The sequence below is a fragment of the Cupressus sempervirens genome, chromosome 6 (genome assembly GCF_028749045.1).
Source record: "Cupressus sempervirens isolate cs-2001-9-10 chromosome 6, ASM2874904v1, whole genome shotgun sequence".
Lineage (NCBI taxonomy): Eukaryota > Viridiplantae > Streptophyta > Pinopsida > Cupressales > Cupressaceae > Cupressus > Cupressus sempervirens.
Genome location: NC_143123.1, coordinates 510,855,620 through 510,878,498, shown reverse-complemented (window position 1 = coordinate 510,878,498; position 22,879 = coordinate 510,855,620). Strand labels below are relative to the sequence as shown.

At 34.1% G+C, this 22,879-nt stretch overlaps 1 protein-coding gene across 2 annotated transcripts in view; it reads right to left on the bottom strand.

Annotated features, from left to right (window-relative positions):
• The window catches only part of OVA9 (glutamine-tRNA ligase, putative / glutaminyl-tRNA synthetase, putative / GlnRS), a 185,336-nt gene that overhangs the window by 92,700 nt on the left and 69,757 nt on the right, over positions 1 to 22,879 (bottom strand). For both annotated transcript variants that reach the window (XM_089788734.1, XM_089788735.1), the window contains exons 10-11: positions 7,201 to 7,353; positions 7,037 to 7,092 (exon numbers count right to left, since the gene is read on the bottom strand). In XM_089788734.1, coding sequence (XP_089644860.1) covers positions 7,037 to 7,092; positions 7,201 to 7,353 — 209 coding nt within the window. The remainder of the gene's footprint in view (positions 1 to 7,036; positions 7,093 to 7,200; positions 7,354 to 22,879) is intronic.

Below are 22,879 nucleotides of genomic sequence, written 5' to 3'. Positions count from 1 at the left end.
GTCATATAATGACGCTATTTCCATCACTATGCTAGGGACTGCTACAAAAGTTTGATATAAATCTATAATACTCAATTAAGAGTGTCATTTACACTGTTTGAGTCTACAACAAAATTTTGGGCAACAATTTATTTTGTATTTGAACACCATTTTGTACATATTATATTGTTGTCAATACACAATGAAGCATCTCCATTGTTTGCAGCATAAACACCATCATATCATGAACTAAACTTTGATTCAAGAGGAACACGTCAGTTTCAGTATGGATACAACAACTTTATTAACTTCTAGATTGTTGGTATAAGAGGCTCCTTAAATCCTTTATTTTTTGTAGCAAATCCCTTCGAATCTAAAAATTCTCTAAAATTTGACTTTGTCCCAAAGATGGATTACTTGTTCTTCAACACTATTATCTACAAGGTCTTGATGAGAAATATAAATAAAGAAAAATAAGTGAAAAGAGGATGCACAGATGAAGCTCTGTGGCTCTTGTTGTGGACATGTTGTTTGTGGGCATAATGAGATTCCAACTATCTCTAGAGAAGCAGACCATAAATAAGCAGATGCAAAGTGAAATTGGGTGGCCTTAGATCCCCCAAAAAATGAAAATTGATTCTTTCCTCTATCAAACACCCAATTTTTTGATCATGCAATAACTCTTTCCTTCTGATCATGTCATGCTTTCCCTTCATCACTTGCTTAGGATCACAATTGGCCTTTTCTAGTTCCATTTGATCAATGCGGTCTTTGGTGCCTAACTTTTGTTTTGCCTTTGATAAATCATTAAGTGCATTGTAGCCTTTACTGAATGGAAGATCCCTATAGTCATGCATTTGATCAGTCATATCAACATCTAGATCAATTTTCTCTGCTTGGACATCTTCTTGCACATAATTCACGTCATTTCCTTACTCCAAATATTGTTTCTCCTCACAAAAAGGTTTTGAAGATAACTCATATTCAAGAAATATTATTTTATTCTTTCAAGAAATTAATGAGACGGGACATTTGGGAAATTTTCAGAACCATGCTCATATGATTTCATCTCATCTTCACATATTTGATGTACTTCACAATAGGATAAACTGAAAGATGTCTCACATTCTGAATGCATATCATGAGTTTTATCAACTTCAAAGTTATTGTTAGGCCTGATATCTTCATCATGATCTTGAACGACTTGATTGCATAGAAAATTCTCTTCAAATAATGGATTCAAGAACATAGAGAACTTAGACATAGCTTCTTCTACTTCTTCTTTGAACAATGGATTCAGAAACATAGAGAACTCAAGCATGCCTCCATGATAACTTTCATCTAGGTCATTAGGTGTTCCATTACATAAGATATTAGCAAATCATGATCCTAATGGACTTGATTGCATAGAAAATTCTCTTCAAATAATGGATTCAAGAACATAGAGAAATTAGACATAACTTCTTCTACTTCTTCTTCGAACAATGGATTCAGAAACATAGAGAATTCAAGCATGCCTTCATGATAGCTTTCATCTAGGTCATCAGGTGTTTCATTGCACAAGATATTCACAAATTGTATACCAAATTCATCCTTTTGAGAATCATCATCTACTTGATCAACAAGATTGATATCTTGATTAGCATTATCTCCTGAAACTTCCGCTTCTTCACCTACTGTTTGCAGTTCTATTTCATCTTCACTATTTACATTCCTAGGAATTATCATCTCCTTCATCTGTTATCTCTTGAATATGTGTTGATTCATTAACTTGTTTATTCTAGGGGATTGAGAAAAAATTTGGAGCATTTTTCTCAACATGTTTCTGATATTTTGTCCAACAAATCTGAAATTTCTTCCATCCTAAGAGAATCCTCTTCCTCACTTTTACATTCACTGCATCTGTTATCGCACAAGTCTCATCAGGGTGGATTTCTCTTCATATTGTCAAATAAAAAAAATCTTCGCTCAAATCTGAAACAACAATAAGTTTTTGTCTCACTTGGGTATATTTTTCCTCCCCTTCATCATCTTCTTCTAATATCTAAAAAAAGAGCTTCAAATGAAGGTCATTTGGCGAGATTCCCAACTCAACGATTTTTATTAGAAATTCCACATATGGAGGCACGATGCCAAATGGTATCCCATGATAAATGTTTGCCATCCTCATGAACAAATGTGTTGTAGATTCCCCTTTAAACCACTCCAAACTGGAAAAGGCATCAAGTAGAGATATGTTAGGATCCTCTTCCATGCTGCAACTCTGGTTTTCATCTTGTTCATATCACATGTTATCTTCCTCACTCGCATCATGGAATTCATATAAGAACCATTGTTCAAATTCTTTCTAAGATGAGAAACTTTGTGTAGGTAACGATTCATATGCTTGTCTCACATTATCTTTTGGTGTCCTGACAAATAGCTTCATCACCTGATCTTCTGCACAAATCTCATAATCCTCTATAAATATACAAAATGCACCCAAATGTTGAAGTATTGATTCATCCCATTCTCCATGGAACTTGGGTACAAGCTCTGAAAGGTTCAAGAACAACTTGTTAGGTTTACAATCAAATCTTCTAAGATACAACTATTCAATGCCATCTGTTTTCTTTGAAATGATTGATACATTTGCAATAAAACTATCTAACATTTCCTTCTATGTCTTCTCCCTCAACAGAGTTACCAACTGAAATCTTGTTGAATAGAATCATCGCCACCTCTTTCGAGAAATGTAATGATTGTGTTGGTATTCTAGGTTCTTGCTTCCAACAAAGTACTCTTCCAAACAAATTGATACGACTGTTTTTTGATTCTAGTATGTGAAATCTGAAATTTTGGGTAACTTCACAATACTTACTGTGAGCAACTCTCCCCAATAGAATTGCCAACCTGTTGGTTCCCAAAACCACAAATTGGAAATCCAAGAGCTTTGCCAATTCTCTAATAAGATTACTCAATCAGTTTTGGCCAATGAACAACAATGATTTCCTAATTCACTTCCCTTTAGGTTTCGCTAGACCTAGGCAACTAAACCTTCCTTTAACCCTAACTGCTTAGTTCAAAGCTTTTCTATAGCAAAATTAAACTTTATGAATTCTTAGATGGCAAAAACCTTTAGATGTGATCAAAATTAAACTATATGAATGCTTTGATATTTTACTCGTGAAATGAATATTATTTAACTGAAAGGAATACTGCTTATAAGTTATGGACATGGCGGAATATGAACTTTGAGGCCTCATACATCAAGCCACTTTTACAAAATAACCTGCAGACTAGTCCCTTATCCAACCTGGCTTTCTCCAAACCCTTGTATACAACCTGAGAGACAGTGCTATACCATCCACTACTTTATAGATTGCAGCTTCAATCGGCAACACAACCACTACTTTAATTGAATTTGATTTCTTTGGTAAACCAAATAGACAGAATTCACAAAGACAACATTTTCATAAGCACATTCTAATAATCAAAGACCAGTATTGAAATCAACCTCTTCCCCGTTAGTAGCAATTAATATTAAAATTAATATCACAAGGGATAAATCTGAATGAAATATTTTAAACTTCAATTTTCAAGACAAATAAAAGAACATAGCTCTTGCATTAATTTTGAAAATGAATAACATGAGTCTGTGTCTTAATTACAATATCCAATAACTGCATATATATCTACTTCTTTTCTCTTTGATCTGCTCTCTTCTATTTTTCTATCTTCTCTTATATTTACTAAATTAAGATATTGAAAATCTTTTAAACAATTTCTGAATGAACTCGTGTCTTTGTCGGGCTTCACTTGTATCTTTCTTTTTTCTGATTGCCGGCTGTTTAGAGGAATGATAATGACATTCGTCTATCCTCTTCTTACGCTGCTTAAAAGTATCGGTTACATAATTTAATTCTGCACATGCAGTCCATGGTAGTCAGTGAGGACTTTGTGTTTTACTGGGCCTTATTATTTGTTCATTGCTGATAGTCATGATACCCAGCATTCCTTTATTTGATTTTTCATCACTAAAATGTATCCATCATCTCTATTCATAATCATATTCACTTCATTATTGTGTAAACTCGGCCCTCCTGCTGTGCTGCACATAATACCCAATCATTGCATACTCATATCATTTAATGGCATCAGTGAATATGGTTATTTATGATGTGCGTCTCTTATTGTTCGAACGCCATTGTAGCTACCTATGTGGACACCCTTCTTTATCTCATATTCCTCGCCCGTGATTGTGATCTTTTCTTCATCTAAACAGATAATTTTCCAAAATGGACAAACTCATTTTGTTTTTGCCGTAAACTCCTTTACTTCACTCAGCAAAGGCTACAATCTTATTTGACCTCATATTTTGCACTTCCATCGTTAATTTACTGACTCATCATAGGAAGTTTGTCATCTACTGGCATCACATTGATTGATGTTACTGGAGAATTCAAAAAATCATGACTTAATTCATTTGATTCAATATCGCATGCTATCCTGTTGCGACTGCAGTTTGTCCAAACTCTAACATACGCTGCCCTTTGAGCTTCTCACAATGATTGTCTATGCCCTTTTTATCAGTGCAGAGTATATCTGTTTTCCCAGGTATTGTTATTGTTTAAGCCTTGAGCATAGTGTCAAGTTCTTAGATTGTTGTGTCATTGCCAATAACTTTTCTTGCCCAGATGATCTTTGACTGCTATACTCCTCACCATTCATACGCTGGCTGTAGGTATCATTTCATTATTTTTATTAGCTGTATATATTTTATGAATGTCTTTGTGATATCATTCATAGTTTGCTGCATATAGTTCGCTTGCTTAGAGAAGAGTATCAAATACTGATGTGGCTTCTTGTTGACTTGTCTCAGTAAGTCTCATCCTTGCTATTGTATAAATACATCGATTGCACCATTCATTACAATCCCTTATGTTACTTCTTAGCATTGGAGATAATAATTCATTTCATATTCGCCATCAATGACAACAACTTCATATATCAAAGACACTATTTCCATCACTATGTCAGGGACTGCTACAGAAGTTTGATATAAGTCTGAAATACTCCATTAAGGGTGTCATTTACACTGTTTGAGTCTGCAACAGAATTCTGGCAAACAATTTGTTCTGTATTTGAACACCATCCTGTACATATTATATTGTTGTCAGTACACAATGAAGCATTTCCATTGTTTGCGGCATAAACACAATCATATTGTGACCTAAACTTTATTCAAGAGGAACATATCAGTTTCAGTATGGATAAAACAACTTTATTAACTTCCAGATTGTTAGTCTATGAGGCTCCTCCTTAAATCCTTTTTTCCTGTAGCAAATCCCTTCAAATTTGAAAATTTTCTAATATTTGACTTTCTCCCATAGATGAATTACTTGTTCTTCAGCACCATTATCTACAAGGTCTTGATGAGAAATATAAATAAAGAAAAATAAGTGAAAAGAGGATGCACAGATGAAAGCCCTAATTTGCCAAACTTAGGGCTCCATTAATATGCAGATGATCTTTACATATTACATATGAATACATTATCAATGTCACTATGCTAACAATTTTACAGAGAAATTTTCTCCATCTTTTTGATTTTGCAAGGGAAATCTATTGCTTTCGGGTGCATAAGTGTATTCCCCGCCCCTTTTCCATAAGACACAAACAACAAATTAAGAACATCACCCAGAAATTAAAAAATAATTTCCTGACACCAAAGCAGGTTTTGTACCATGCACCAATGAAACTCGCAAATGGCTCTATAAAAATTTATTCAACTTGATCATTGCATGGCAACCTGTATACCACTATTCAGTAAACACAGTTTTTCTTGCAGGTTTTTTCCATTGTGTCGTGGACATTTGGACAGCTTTAACAACCCCTGGACTGCTTAAGGCATCTAATCCACTTAATCTTTGAATTTTTCTTTCATATAGAGTTTCAAGGTACCCCAAATTTTCAAGCCTTTTTAATCTTCCATAGCACCTGCAAAATCTAATCTTACAGCAATTTCTTTCTGGCTATGTTTCCATCGTAATCACCTGGAGCCACGTCTCGGAGACAGACAGAAACACATCTCTGAGACCTTGCCCGTACCCAGAGACTTTCAATTTGGAAGGAGACTTTGTGTCAAAGTCTCCAGACGTCTCCAAGTCTCCCGCTATGAATTTTGACATTTCCCAGACATCTCCAGAGGAAAAAACATATTAAAAAGTAATAAAAACAAAACATTTTATTTTTTATTTGTTTGCAGTGCGAGTCTTGAACTATGACTCTATATGACACAATATCAAATGAGTACATAATATTACTATTAGTAATTTAATTTTCAGATTTGTATTTTGATTCAATGGTTGTACTGTTGAAACTTAAATTTTATCATTGTTGTTGTTCTCAAAGCTGTATGTTATGATATTTCTTGGAAATTATTAAATTATATTAAAAAACAATTTGCCATCTCCAAGTACCCCTGTCTCCTATTTTTGAAATATAGCCATACCAGTACCAGTAACAGTCTCTGAGACCTCCAATTCTCCCCATCTCCAGGAGACTATGGTTTCCATCAATGATCACACACCAGAAGAGCAAGTGACAGATTAAAGCAACTTGAGGAAACAGTTTTCTAAACTTGGTAACAGCTACAAAGCTATCACAAACGAGCGCTCTACTGATTTTTCCAATGTTTCAATATCACAAGATTACTTTAAAAGGCTGTAAAGCAAACCAGAAAAAAAAAAATGCACACTGATGCAGAATCATATTTTAAGAAGTCTTAATAATCTCACAAAAATTCTAGAAAATAACTAGTAGATCCACTGTCTTCATGAATAATACATAAATCTCAATTAACAGAAATAAGAATGATAAAATTTGATGTATGCAATGCAAATCAATGTAACATCAGACACGGAGTATACTGTTTTACACACAATACTTATATATTCTGATAATGTAAAGTAACAGAGGAATTATTGCATAGAAAATGAACAGAGTGGCATTATATCAAACAGTTTATTGTAGACATCCATATAGTTATTGGAATTGTGTAGCGGATCAGCCTTACCTTAAATAGCAACACCCATTTCTTTCTTGGGCTAGGCCAAAGCTCACAAATAAGGCCTGAATGCAATCAATAAAGCCAAAAAATTAGCTTCAGGACAACCACCATTAAATAAAGAATAACAAGTTCACTACTTTTCTATGTAAGATATGAAGCTCTAAGAATACCTTTGCATGGCCTATGTGAAGATATCCATTTGGTTCTGGAGGAAAGCGCGAATATACTTTACCACCTGTTGCTTTTAAATGTTTTTCAAGCTTCTCTTTTGAGTTGTGAGGCCTCCAAATAGACCCATCACTAAAGAATATTTCTGTATGTACCTGGTAACAGACATTAAGAACCAGAATCAAATTATTCCAATCAGCAGGACACCAAATAAAGCCAGGCAATTATGCTGTTAATTCAAGCTCTAAACCACACCAGTTACAGTTTTCAGGGAATTTGAGACTCTTCCAAACTTAAAAGCTTTAAAGCAGAAAACTCGGTGCAAATAATGTGAATCACACCTGAAAAATGATCAAATATGATCAAATGATACTATTTTGAGCTGACAACAAAATTATATCATGTTTACTTGACTTGGTTGTTAGCTTAAATTGTGTACCCTAGACTAGGATGATCATAAGATCATACCTGCCTCAAGAATAACAAATAATAACATTTAGAGCACTCCAGAGGACCTGCAGTGAACCTAATTAGCCCTTTGTGAATATACATTTTCTAAAGATATGAAAAACTAAATTTCTACTTATAATCCCACCTTAAGTTTAACCCTTACTTCTGTTCATTTTAGTAATTTTTAACTTTCCATGTTTCCAGCTTTAAAACTAGGCACTTCAAAGCTTCTACTCTTGGAAGTGTTTGATTTTAACAAAATTGAAGTTCAAACACTGTTGCCCTAATGTGGTCGCTTGTGACCATTATAATTAATATAACTACTTTATTTTTTCTACTTATATGTGTGGTATATCTTGGACACCAAGTATACACTTATGAAATTTACATATCATTTACATAACTTTTAAAAAGTTTACAGATATTTATTTGTGTTCAGTATATGTTGCATACCAACCTAACTATAAACTTAGGAACTTTAGATATAAATTTAATTTATGTATCATTTAAACTAGCATACCTATATTTATGAAAAATATATGTAGAGGAAGCCAAGAAATATCTTGATATATTATAAAAATCATCTTACCAAACACAAAAGAAATTAATAATTATCACACTATTTAACACTCAAATCTAAATTCTAATAACAATGAAAAATAGATATAATAGAGTATATTAATAAAATAAAATGACTTCTTATGAACAAAATACATATGAAGGTAATCAAAATATCTATAATAATTGTATTGAATTTTTATTATTGTTGTTAAAATATTGAAAAAAAGGTTTATATAAAATAAATGGAAAAATAACTTTTATTTTTATTATTCAGCATTTATGATTTACATTTGGATGTAAAGGGAAAAAATTCTAGTAACACAGGGACGCATACACCCCCCCCCCGCTTTTTGGCCCACGCACCGGGGACGTGATGCACCAGGGACTTAGGGACTCTGTTCCCCCATCCCCAAAGGTGCCACCAAATTTCACCACCTTTGTTGAGTATGGGGGGACGTCCCGGTGTTAACTATTTGCTGATTTGTTGATTTATGTTCAATGCAATGTTCAAGCATTTATTGTTTTACATGTTTATATCTTGTATTGCAATAAATCTTTTCATAACTAGCATTTTAAGTATCATATGTATAATATATACAACCCCCCTGGTCCGCCACTGCTGTCCCCCTACCGTCACCAAATTAAGGCCCCTCTATCCCCCCGTCCCGGAAAATTGTCACCCAATTCCCCTGTCCCCCCGTCCCCCAAGGTGGTGTAATGATGAAAAAAATGTTATTATACAATGCCATTATGATCTAATGGAATGAAATAACTGCACAAGATGCACAAAATTGATTGTGTAAAAGCCAAGAATACAAAATATAAATCCATCCATTAATTTTTTGTTCTAGGTAAAATATGAAATCACATGTACCAATCTCATAGTCACGAGTGACACATAGGCAGAATGATTATACTGTGAGATTTTCAGTCAATCTCTTTTAAAATTTTCCAAAACGATATGCTGATTTGAGTACCCGGCTCTCGAGTCAAAAAGGAGAAACAACCTCCCTTAGAAATCCACATGATTTTCAGATAAAATCTACTTGACAATAGACTGCAAGAGATCTTGATATACGGGAAAACTAATTGATAGGTACATCATAGTGAAGAGCACACGATTATACTGAGAGGGATGGGGTGAATCAGTATAATAACAAATTTGCCAATTTAAAACTTATATCCAAACAATTAACTTCAAATGCTGAAATGAACAATTATGTGTTAGATTTTGAGATCAGAATTGTGTTCTAGAGTAAATTTGATTTTCTGAATATAAGCAGAGGTTTTATTTAATAGACTGATTGATATAATAAAGTATAAATAAGGTCAAATACGTTATTATGACCTTCAAGATAACTAGTTCTCAATATATATCTGCTTGTAGATAACTATTCTTATGACTCATGAAGTAATCTATGCTCCAATGTATATCTGTTTGTAGACAATTCTTATCATACAGTGTCTACGGTGGCTGGGATATATATATATATCCCCTGCAGAAGCGTTGCAAATATTTATTACCGGTTGAAATGATATGGCAAACGGTACCAAGCTGTTCACCTAGAATCAAGAACCTTGAGTAATCCCAATGTATTTGTTATTTTGTTTTGTTCGTTGTATATCTATCGCAGATCATAGTTTAAAGTATATATAAGAGAAAGTGGAGTCAGGTTCCCGATCGAAAGTGACTCCACCGTGGAGTCACGTCCCATTGGGTACGGGGTTCCCGGTGGGACAAATGAACACTAGTAAAACACTTTACAAATATACCCGCCACCTAACACATGCATTCAGTCAACCATAAACCCATTGACTAATACATGGAGTTGTTCAATAAGCACATCAGCCAATGTAAGCGGTCGGTCTACAAAACAGTTCAATCGGCAATTATTATTGTATGATATTTAATATAATAAGGAGAATGACATGTTTTAAGGATATCTTTGATCAGAAGATTTCCATTATTTTGATATCACATGAGTATTGGCCTTCGGAATATCAACATATGATATTCACCAAAACTCTGAGTAATGGTCTCCAGAGTATCAACACTTGATATTCACCATGTACTTAAATAAGGTAATGTTCTGCAGAATTTCAATTGATATTCACCATTCGGAGATCATATTTGGGTATTGGTCTCCAAAATATATGATATTCACCAAATACTCTGAATAATGGTCTTCAGAATGACATGTAAGATATTCACCAAAGTATTGAGTAATGGCCTCTAGGAACATCAATCACATAACATTCACCATATACTCAAAAATGTTTATGAGGTATGTGCACACGCATTCTCATTATGCTTACCATATAAACATCCACCATGCAAGGTATAATCTATCATGATATCCATCATAATAGAAAATTAAGTTATTGTAAGATCGTCACCTTTCAAGAACATCTGCAAATATATATCTCTACTTCTTTTCACATTCTCATTATTTTATATTATAAATCCTAAACCCTTTAATATTCTACTCTCTACTCTCTTGTTCACTACTCTGCTCTTTCTCACTTTCTCCACATCTACATTTTTCACTTATTTTTAATTACTTCTCATCTTCACCGCTTCTTACTTCTTCTCCACAACACATTTCTCTCACTTATATTTTATCATTTGCTAACTTCAATATTCTTCTCAATCTGCTCACATACACTTCTTATATTTTCTTATTATTCACACCTCTCATCTTGCATTCTGAGAATTGACTTCATCTATTTTATATCTTCCATTTGACCCTTCATTAAACGAACGCAACCTTCTAAATATAAAACATTGCACCATTCCAAAAGATAATCGCAGCCTTAATTTACTAATTTTTCTATACTGTTGTTTATTCACGATGACTTAGTAGGTATTCAATTCATGGTCTTTTGAGTAGTTTGATAATTATTTTTATTGATTGCACAAATATTAGCTTCTCCGGATCTTTCAATGCATATATCTTTTGCCTGTGATTTCATCACTAACTGGGCAAGAAAATATTTGTATACTTCACACCAAGCTGCTCCCGATGCCATGTATGGATGCCCTTAATTACATCACTGCAAAATGATTTTTATCACTGTCTCATATAGCAATCATTTATTTCTGATCGTCGTCTTTCAATGAGTTCGCTGACCAGGTATTTCAAATCTGCCGGCGCCTGTAATATATAGTCTTACTGATTCTTGACATGGTTTTGACTTCCGAACTTGCTGCATATCTTTGTCGCTGCAGAGTCCAGACATCTCTGACACTGCCATCTGTATTCTATGGTTTTATGAGATTAATTATTTCTTTGACTGTTAAATCCTTATAACTTAATAATAGCAATGTTCTGATATTCTTGATCAGTCTGATCCGATATGCATAAATGGTTCTTTGTATTTGCCTTATGATTAATACTTCTCCAAGCATCATGATCGACGACTTATGAGGTATACTTGTTTGCCTCTTAACAAACTATTGTAGTTGATTTTTGTTAACTATTAGTTAACTGTTTAAAGCCGCCAATTTGTTATGAGGGAGAGATTAATTCATGGAGGGCCCACCTAGAAGGGATGTCTTTTATAAAGACATGACCCTTGGGTTATATATAAATAGGAACATGTTTGTGGATAGAAGATACACAATTATTACCAAAATCTGTTCTTCTAGCAATCTGCTCCAAAGGATTTATATCAGAGATCAAATTATAATTTCCAGAATTCATTTCAGATTTCCTGAACAATAACATTTAGACAAGACTTGCAGGAGATTGATTTTCAGCAAGACCTAAATCATTATTTCAGCATTGGTTATCAGAATTTATAGAAACTTTAAATTGACCACGTTGATTGTCGATGCCTTCTATTGTGCGTATCAAGCATACTGATTCAAATCGCTTTGTTGTTTTAAGACTTCATTGCTATAATGATCTGGACAGCATCACTAGGCAATTTGAAAGTGCACCATAATTCTGAGCTTCACTTAATATTACCTTTTTGGTTGTGTCTGTATCAGCGTCTTGGTATTGCTTATCAAGTGATGATGTGGCAGGTTTATCATGTGTACACAGATACAGTTCATTCTTTGCAAAAACTTCCAAAAAAAGGAACGGTATCATCTGTGTGTTGTACATAGTAATTTATGAATCAAATTCTTTGTGGCTTTCAATAGATGCCTCACTCCATATCGATTTCATCGTTGCTTTGTCTTATCATCCTAGACTTGAAGAGGTTGTGTATTCACATTGTCCAGTACTGCTGCTTTCACATATTATCATTTTAAATTCCATCGTTGACCTATTTCTTTTGATTGCACATAATATATAATCCTTCATCTGCATACTATGCTTGATGGTGGACTTCGGAGTTTTGTTACCTTTGGTGTCAAACAATCTCAGACCGACTTGTATTTGAACGATTCTTTTCAAAAACACCTTATCGCTGCTGTATTTGTGTCATAGCCATTACTCTTGTTGTCATCAAGGTCTTCACATATTGTTGTTTGATATAAATCACTGCTTTATAAATCTTCATTTTGCCTTGCCATATCTTTCTATGCACATTTCAATGTAATTTTTCTATTACTGCTTCACCTTCAGTTGCTTTTCTTTATCACTGTCTATAATTTTGCTGCAGCCTTTGTCTTTTCCTGATTTGTCTTTATATCTGCTAATGACTCTTTAACAGTTTTAGACAAGGAAGTTACTGTTTATATTATATTTACAAAGTATTTATATATATTATAAAATTGATATCTATTGTGAATTGATAAACACTCTTCCATCTCCACCTATATTGACATTAAGCCTTTATTGATTTAGCAATGTTTAAATCTTTAATTTAAACATATCTTCTTTCTTGTCAATAATCCAAATGTTTACACTCATGTCTTTCACATATCATTCCTTTGACATTGATGATGCTTATAGTTTAGTTCATACTTATAAATCCTTTGACATCAATGACAATACTTCCATCACATGGTGGCTACTCTCTTGATCAATCTGTCTGACAGATATTTAGCTTAAATACCTTAAACAAATTTCATGGAACACAATATCATACGATCTTCTGATATTAATTGTCGAATTTGTTCTGTTTTTCTCGAATCAAGTAATGAGAAAAAATTACAGCAACTTACTCTAAAATTAATCATCTTAAATGTCCCATACATATTGAAATGCAAGTGCTTCATACTGAAATCCCTATCCTCAGTAAGGGTTTGGATAAAGCAGAAAGTTGTAACAAATATTCCCTCATGTCCTTACAAAAAAAGTCTTCTATCGCAAAACTTTACCAGTCAATTATACAAATCTCTGATGCTTAAATGAATTTATATTTCTCAATTTTTTTAAAGAAAGTTGTGTTTGTGTTTATTATCCATAGATCTACTTACATAATTAATATAAAAACTTCCTTTCAGCTTTGGTTTCAGAGTAGAAATCTCTCTGTGACTTGATAACAAAAAGCTAAAGAAACAGAAAAATATATACACAACCAAATGTTCAACTAAAATTAAATCTCAAAAATGGCCAGAAATCTCAACCATTCTAAAAGTTTCATGAGTAGTGATTCAACATGAATCCATCTCTCATGAGAATAAATGGAACACTTAGCACTCATTGGATCTAGGTGATGCTCACAGAGGTGAAGCACCGAGACTTCCTGGCAGGTCACCCATCCCAATATTACTCCAGCTTGAGAGTGCTTAACTACGGAGTTTCCTCCATGGTTAAACCCACTCTGCTTGCAAACACATTTGCAAAACCTTCACCAAGTGTTGTGCCTTATATGAACCATTCATTAGAAAGCCCCTTAAGCTCATCAGTTGATAAGTATGAGATAATTTCCACAGCAAGTCAAATTGTGATATTGCTGTCAGGATTAAACTATGTAGTTTTTTAGTCAAACTCATTGTCCCTTATTTCATAAGTAGTGATTCAACATGAGAAATGGATTCATACTCATGAGAGATGGATTCATGAGTACTCATGAAATATGGGTCAATGAGTTTGACCCAAAAAACTACCCAGTTAAATCTTGGTAGCAATATCAGAATTTGACTTGCTGTAGAAATTATCTCCTACTTATCTATTGATGAGCTTAAGGGGCTTTCTAATGAATGGTTCATAAGGCACAACACTTAGTGAAGATTTTGCAAATGGGATTGCAGGTAGAATGGGTTTAACCATGGAGGAAACTCTGTACCTAAGCGGACTCAAGCTGGAGTAGTACTGGGATAGGTGACCTCCCGAGAAGTCTCGATGCTTCACCTCTGTAAGCATCACCTAGATCCAATGAGTGTTGAGTGTTCCATTTATTCTCATGAGAGATGGATTCATGTTGAATCACTACTCATGAAATATGAGTTAATAAGTTTGACTCAAAAAACTACACAGTTAAATCCTGATCGCAATATTACAATTTGACTTCATGTGGAAATTATCTCCTACTTATCAACTTTTAAAAACTTTACAGATATTTATTTATAAATATTCGGTATATATTGCATACCAAGCATAGATAGATAGATAGATAGATGATATCAAAAGGCATGAAATGAAGAGTTGTGACTGCCTCAAACATGAGATAGAAGATGCAGATGAGTTTATTTGAAGGGGTTATAGATGAAGGAAGAAAGAGTGGAGCATGTGAATCAAGGCAGGATTATCAAAAGAAGAAAGTATCGAGAAGAAAATAAGTGACTCTTCCAAAAGGAAAAAGTAATGAAAGGATGTACTCTTTTAAGTGGGGTAATTTTGAAAGTTGTAACACATTCGAAGAGAAAGAATGATGAAGAGGTGTTACTTCTCTTTCAAATTGGAGTAGGCAAAGGGAAAAGGTTTCATTTGAGGACATCCAAGGGAGACAATTTGGAAATAATTATTGTTCACAACGGCAGCAATCGAAAATGGTGACTGAATTCTTATGAAAGGTGGTGACTCTTTCACCAATAAGTGTAAAGGAGAGATCATTCCAAGCATCCAAGGTTCACAATCATCAATTATCAAATAAAGCAAACAATAAATCAGCAAATCTTCACTCTATCAAATCAAAATTCATTAAATCATCAATCACCAATATATTAAACTAGAATTCATTGCATCGTCACTCACGAATCACATAAATCAGCAATCAATCATCACCTACAAATACCTTAAATAATCCAATCAAAGGTACTGTAATGTCCCTTGTCAGGAAGCTGCCAATTTCCAGTAATTTAACATACATCACTATGCAATTAAATCGGAGTAATTAAGAAACAATGAAGGATTCATGACACATTTGACAATTAACATACTAAACCAGATATTCCATACTTCTCTTCTAATCATCAACCCTAAGAAGGATGGGAAATTTCTTGTCCCTAGGGTGCTTGGAAATCCAACTACAGGTAGGCTCCCTCAAGGTTTCCGGAATGCATTCATACCCATCTTGGGACTTATCCCTCAAGGTTTCTGTGATACATATCCTTATCCCATCTTGGGATTCCCCTACCTTGTAAGAATTTACTCCATCTTTCCCTGATGAAATCGGCGCCTAATGGAGAAGACTTTAGTGAATAAACTAACTAAAATGATTTAATCTTTAACAACAATGCCTCTAGAAGATGCCAATCACCACTAGGATAAATACAATTATATATAGGCCTTCATTTAATAAGGAATTTCATGCAAGAACAAATCCATACGATTTGTAATTAGACCAATATGATATATCAGAGTTACAGAATTAACACTCCCTCTTAACTTGATAATTATACTGAGAGATAACATATCTAACAACATCAATTAAGATGAATAAGCATAGATTGATACTCTACATCTATCTGAATCTTCTAAGCATGTGGTATCATTGAACACACGATACTATGTCATATTACTAGACCTGTGATATGACTTATCACTTATAATAGTGATAACGGTATTGCATGGAATGCAACATACAAGATAAAATCTGGAGAATGATTAAATTCTTCCTTTATCCAAGTTGTGACTCATAGGCATAGAAATGTCAACATCACAATATGATCTTGAACTCATCCAGATCTAACAGTAGTTCTCTACTATTCAACACATTATCTAAGAGATCATCATATCTCATAGTCTTTTATACAAGTGTTCATTATCTTAGAGATCGTCACCTCTTAGATAACAAATACAAATGGGGAAGCCCATAACAATCAATAGCATGACAATAATAATGTTAACACAAAATTATTTTATTAATAATTAAGGAATACAAAATGTATCATAGTTCAACCATACCAAGTATTTTCCTAAAGTGATCTATCTTCACTCAAGAGAGAGAGGTTTGGTAAGAATATATGCTATATGATCTGCAGTACAAATGTATTCTAATTTTACAGTATTCCTGTCTACCGTATCTCTTACATAATGGTAAGGAATTTCAATATGCTTGGACCTATCATGAAAAACTGGATTCACAGAAAGCTTGATGGAACTCTGATTATCACAGTGAATAATAGTGGGATTCATGGGTTGACCAAATAATCCCACAAGTAACTTTCTAAGCCAAACTGCTTCCCGACAAGCAATTGCTGATGCAATGTAATTCAACTTCTGTGAAACTTTGTGCTATTGATGACTGCTTTCTACATATCCATGATATCATGGTTGAGCCTAAACTGAAACAGCATCTTGAAGTGCTTTTTCTATCATTAACACTTCCACCCCAATCTGAGTTTGTGAATCCATGTAAATCCAAGTCAACTTTCTCATATTTGAGTCCAAGGTTAAGAGTGCCTTCTAAGTATCTCATAATGTGTTTGACTGCAACTAGGTGAATCTCCTTTGGCTCACACATAAACTGACTTAAGGCATTAAGGGCATAGCAAATATCAAGTCTTGTATTTACTAGGTACATAAGAGACCCAATCATCTATTTGTAAAGAGTAGAATCTATGGAAGGTGATTCTACAACTACTTCCTTAAGTTTGTGTAGATTAGTCTCCATTGGAGAAGACATTGGTCTGCAGTTCCACATTCCAAATCTCTTCAAGATGTCTAATGTATACTTTCTTTGATTAAGTATGATGTTGTAAGAATTCTGCCATACTTCCAGTCCTAAGAAGTAATGAAGGACTCATAGATCTTTCATTTCAAATTCTCTAATTTGATCTTTCTTGTATTGATTTATAAGATGATCATCACCCGTTATTAGTAAATCATCAACATATAATATCAAAATTATCATATCATCTTTATCCTTTTATAATAGAGATTTGGGTTAGCTTCATTCTTAGAGAATCCTAAACTGGACAAATACTTATCAATTCTTTAATACCATGCCCTTGGAGCCTGTTTAAGCCCACAGAGAGCTTTCTTGAGCCTGCAAACAAAAACTTTAGGGTTACGAGTTTCAAATCCTTAAGATTGTTCCATATATACCTCTTTTGCAATCTTTCCATTCAAAAATGATGTTTTCACATCCATCTAATGTACTTTCCATCCCTTCGATGCTACAATAGCTAGGACTACTCTTACAGAGGTGTATCTAGCAACAGGAGCAAAAGCTTCTTCATAGTCAATTCCCTCTTTCTGAGAGAATCCCTTGCCTACGAATCTTGCTTTATATTTCTCAATGCTACCGTCAGCAACATGCTTGATTTTAAATATCCACTTAAAAGAAACAACAGATTTTCCATCAGGCCTTGGAACAATTTCCCATCCATCATTCTTAATAATGGATTGGTATTCTTCTGTCATAGCGTCCTTCCAAGCTGTATGTTTAATAGCATCTAAAACATTGGTTGGTTCTTATTTAGATAAATCACACGTTTGTTGCATAACTAGAAAATCTTTTGGGTCTTTTTCTTTCTCTGACAGTTCCAGATGGTACAACAAAGTCTTGTGCTTTCTCTACAGTCTAAATAGCCCAAAGTGGTCTTTTCTTAGGATTTTGAATTTCCTCAAGATTAAGATTTTGAATTTCATCTTCAATTTCTTCAATGTTCTCCCTCTGAAACTCAGATTCATGATTTTCTTCAAAACTAGGTATATGTGTAGGATCTTCAGAACTAAGAGCTCTTTTGAATGCTAAATCTTCTTCAAATATTACATCCCAATAAGTTCAATGTTTTTCTGACCAAGTATGTAAACTCTATACGCTTTAGATGTTTCACTGTACCCGACCAAAATACCTTCCTCCCAGAGGGTTCTAACTTAATTCTCTTTTCTTTTGGAACATGTATGTATACAAGGCAACCAAATGTCCTAAGACGACTTATATTTGGTTTAACCTTAGAAAAGACTTCTTCAGGAGTTTTATCTCTAAGGTGGGAGTGAGGACATCTGTTTTGAATATAGACAGCAAAACAAGAGGTTTCTGCCCAAAGATAATATTCTAAATTTTGATCAAATATCATAGCTCTTGTTGCTTCTATAATTGTTCTATTCTTCCTTTTTGCTACCCCGTTTTGTTGTGGGTTGTAAGGAATAGTATACTCCCTCTTAATTCCTGCTTCTTTACAAAAATCTTTAAACAAATCTAAACCATATTCCCCTCCATTATCAATCCTGAAAGTTTTAATTTTGTGTCCTAATAAGTTTTCAGTTAAGGTTTTGAATTCTCTGAATCTCTTAAGAATTTCTTCTGATTCTTTGCATTTTAAGAAGTAAATCCAAGTTTTCCTAGAAAAGTCATCTATAAATAGTATATAGTACCAGAATCCTCCAAAAGAAGGAACAAACATAGGTCCACATAAATCTGAGTGGACTAACTCCAAAACATTGTTAGTTTTTCTAGTGCTATCATGAAATGGACTTCTCGTGTTCTTACCTAGAGCGCATCCTTTGCATGTGCTTGAATGATTTTTATTCAACTTAGGTAAACCAGTAACCATCTTCTCCATATTTGATAAGGTTTTGAAGTTTATATGTCCTAACCTTCAATGCCACATTTCATTTCTATCAACAGCTTCATGAATTAAGGCTTTAACAGGTTCTATGTTTAATTCATACAAGTATCCCTTTCTTTGACCAATCAACTTTGGTTTCTTAAATGAAGAGTTCTTAGACCAAGTCATTACTTTACCATCCACCATCTTCAAGTGTTGTAACAGAGATTAGATTCTTCTTTATTCCAAGTACATAGAGTACTCGTTTGAGATGTAGAGAAATACCCGACTTCAATTTCAAGGTGCAGTTCCCAATTGCTTTGACTGAATAAGAGGAATTATCAACCATGGAAGCTTCACCATCAACTTCTTCTGATATTGATTCTAGTACTTCTTTGTATCCTATAATGTATCGAGATGATCCACTATCAATTACCCATGCTTTGCTTGATACTTCATTTGATAGTGCAAAATACAATACACGATTCTCAGGATCATAGTTTTCTTCTTTCCTAGTAACGTTTGTATAGTTTACATGTTGCTTTGTATTCTCAAGGAAATCTAGTGCCCAAATTTTTCACATTTGAAGCATTTTATTGTGGATAAATTTTTCTTAGGTTTGTCATTTCTTTGATTACCCTTCTTCTTCTTGAAGTGCTTCTTCTTACCTTTGTAGAAGTTTGTGTTCAGAACATGAAGTTCTTCATCTTCAATTTTCAATTATCCTCCTTTCTTAAGTTTCCTAGATTCTTCTTGAAGGCAATATCCTTTAAGTCTATTGAAGTCTGGAAGATTGTCTCTAGCACTTACTCCTTCTGAGAATGTTTCTCATGAATCCAGTAGCCCATCTATAGCCAGAAGTGTTAGCGCTTTGTCTTCAATTATTGTCCCTATACTTGCAAGTTCATCTCTTATACTAGCCACCCTTAGGAAGTATGAATTCATAGATTCTCCCTTCTTTATCAGTATATGATTTAGTTGACTTTTTAGTGCAAGGGTTCTAGTTGCATTGTTAACCTCATATGCATTTAATAATCCATTCATCATATTAAATGTTGTTTGATGCTTCATTAGGAAAGGTACTATTTCATTTTTAACTCCATCTTATATGATTTGCATGGCTTTCCCTTTTCCTTTAATCTACATAGTTTTATGAGGGTCAGCATCAGGTTGCTTGGATTCTTTATCAACAAACTATATTACATCATTGTCTTCAAGAATCATCATAATTTTGAATTTCCAAGCAACTAAGTGTTCATTTCCATCAAACCTATCTTCGGGTCTGATTGTGCTAGCCATGGAAGGAGTTTGCTATATATTTAAATCTGATTATCAATTTGCAGACCCTAGGTTTTACTACCAGAGTTCTGATACCATGTAAAGTTTCTACAAATTCTGAACAATCAAACAAATATAATTCCTTACTAACTTGTTGAAGATGGTCTTGATTATATCAGACCTTTATAAGAAGTGTTATTTGGAGTATGATAATTACTCTGCAAATATCTTATACCTGCTATAAAATCATCTATGGCTGTAGATGCTAAAGGAGCATACTTGTATTTTCTATGTGTCCTTTATCCACAATCACACCCTCTAAATATAGCAACTAAGGTGCATGTCCTTAGAAAGGACATGTCCCTCTCTAGGTCAGCCTCGAATTGTTTCCTTGAAATCGGTGCCTAATGGAGAAGACTTTAGTTAGTGAATAAACTAACTAAAATGATCAAGATTAATCTTTAACAACAATGCCTCTAGAAGACGCCAATCACCACTAGGACATATACAATTATATATAGGCCTTCATTTAATAAGGAATTTCATGCAAGAACAAATCTGTACGATCTGTAATCACACCAGTATGATATATCAGAGTTACAGAAATAACATATGTTACCTCGAGTTTTCGAGACAGGAAGACAGGGGGACATGTTTCTGGTACATTTTGTTTTGGCCAAAGAAAAGCACAGCGAGGGACAGCTATATATATATATATATATATATATATATATCTCAATTTTCCAATATATTCATGAATTTGAGCATTACATAACATTGTCACATTCATCATAGTAACATAATTTAAAATTATTCTTTCCATTCATCAAATCATCATAGAACGTAGCATCAAATTGAATCATCATCTAAGAATAGGAAATGTAGATATTATCTACTACAGCTTTATTCATTCTGAAGGCAATTTGGGTGACCTGAGGCAGTGCAGAAATGGCAGATTGAGATAAAATCAGAAATTCAATTTTTCGGTACTTTTCTATGTTTCAAAAAAGTGCATTTTTAGAGGCCTTTGGAGTGGAAGTTGGGGTCAAACTGGAGCATGCCCTCAGTATGGTGTACCAAAGGCATGGTGATGAGGAGCTAAAATTAGATCTCTTGGAGACATTTCCAACAATATATGCCATTACGAATTTTGAAGAGCAAGCAGAAAATTATGACCCTCCGAAGTTAGGATAATAAAATGCCAAAATCACATGGTTTCTTCCAAGTTTGTGGTCTCTTTTCCTTCAATGCTTTCTCTTCCAAAGTGCACTCATTCTAGAGAGTTCCACATGTAATCACTGACGAAATTTTGAGGGTAGGGTTGAGAGACTTCTTGCTAAAAATCCCACCACAGCACCACATGTCAGTCTAAAGGCCAACTGCAGCATCTTTTTGCTAGTATGCCTGGGCATCACTTAAGAAAGACACATGGATGTTTCACACATATTTGAAGGAGTTCAGTTTTCTTTGGATAGAAAAGTCCTTGCTTGAGTGCCAATGCCCCTTCTTTTCACTAGCTGAGTTTCCTTCACTAGTGGGTCTCGATCCTTTTCAAGGGTGTACACATGGGTATCTCAACCAATTTAACAAGCTTTGGCTTTTGTACGAGAGTAGCTTCATCGCCAAGTTATCATGTGTCTCTTTCCTTGCATCTGAGATACTTTTGATTGTGGACCCAACATTTTCTAAAGTCGATCCACATGGGCGTCTTGCACAAGCTTTGGGGCTTCAGCTTTTTGTTCAAGAGAGCCTTAGCACTCATGTCTCCATCCCCACAAGCTCATTGTTTCATTCGAGTTTGGCGCAACCTTCAATAAAATTACCACACTAATTGCAAAGGATAAGGTACTTGAGCTGCCATAATTGTAGAGTTGTAGTTGAGTGTAGTGATGAAGGATTTGATTTCATTAGCGGATTGAGGGCTAGCTGTCAGTTTTTAGAGTCAATGATGCAAATTTCCACTCCTTTGGCCTTGTGGAAACAAACACATGGCGCATTATCTAATTTTCTTTCAGCTAGGGTTTTGAAGCCATCACTTCCTAGTCCGCATATATTGTCAAATCTTGTTAATTCAAATGACTCATTTTTATGAAATGCTTCTTGTGGCAAGTTTCAAGTTGTATTTTGTGCATTTGAAATTATTATCGAAATCATTAGAATAAAATCAATCGTGCTTTTGGCCCTTTGATTTTCTTAAGATTCCTTGCTCGAATAAGTTTGTGTTGTTTTATTCACTTTAGCATATGCATCTTAGTTCTTACTAAATAGATTATGCTTTAGCTTCGCTGTTTGCAATTACCATTGTGTGATTGCTCTATGTCTATGTTTTGAGGGGTTTTGAATATATGTGATTGTTCCTAGAGTAATTGTTTAAATTTGCCTTGTTATTTCATTTGTGAAATAGCTTGTGCATTTTAAAGTATTCTAAAAGCTTGGCAAATCGCCTCTTTTTTATAAGAAACACGTATTTCTCCTTTTCCACAAAACAAAGAGTCAACTTCTAAAACCCCGGATGTCAATCAGGGAGAATGCGCAGCTCCCACATCCACTAAACT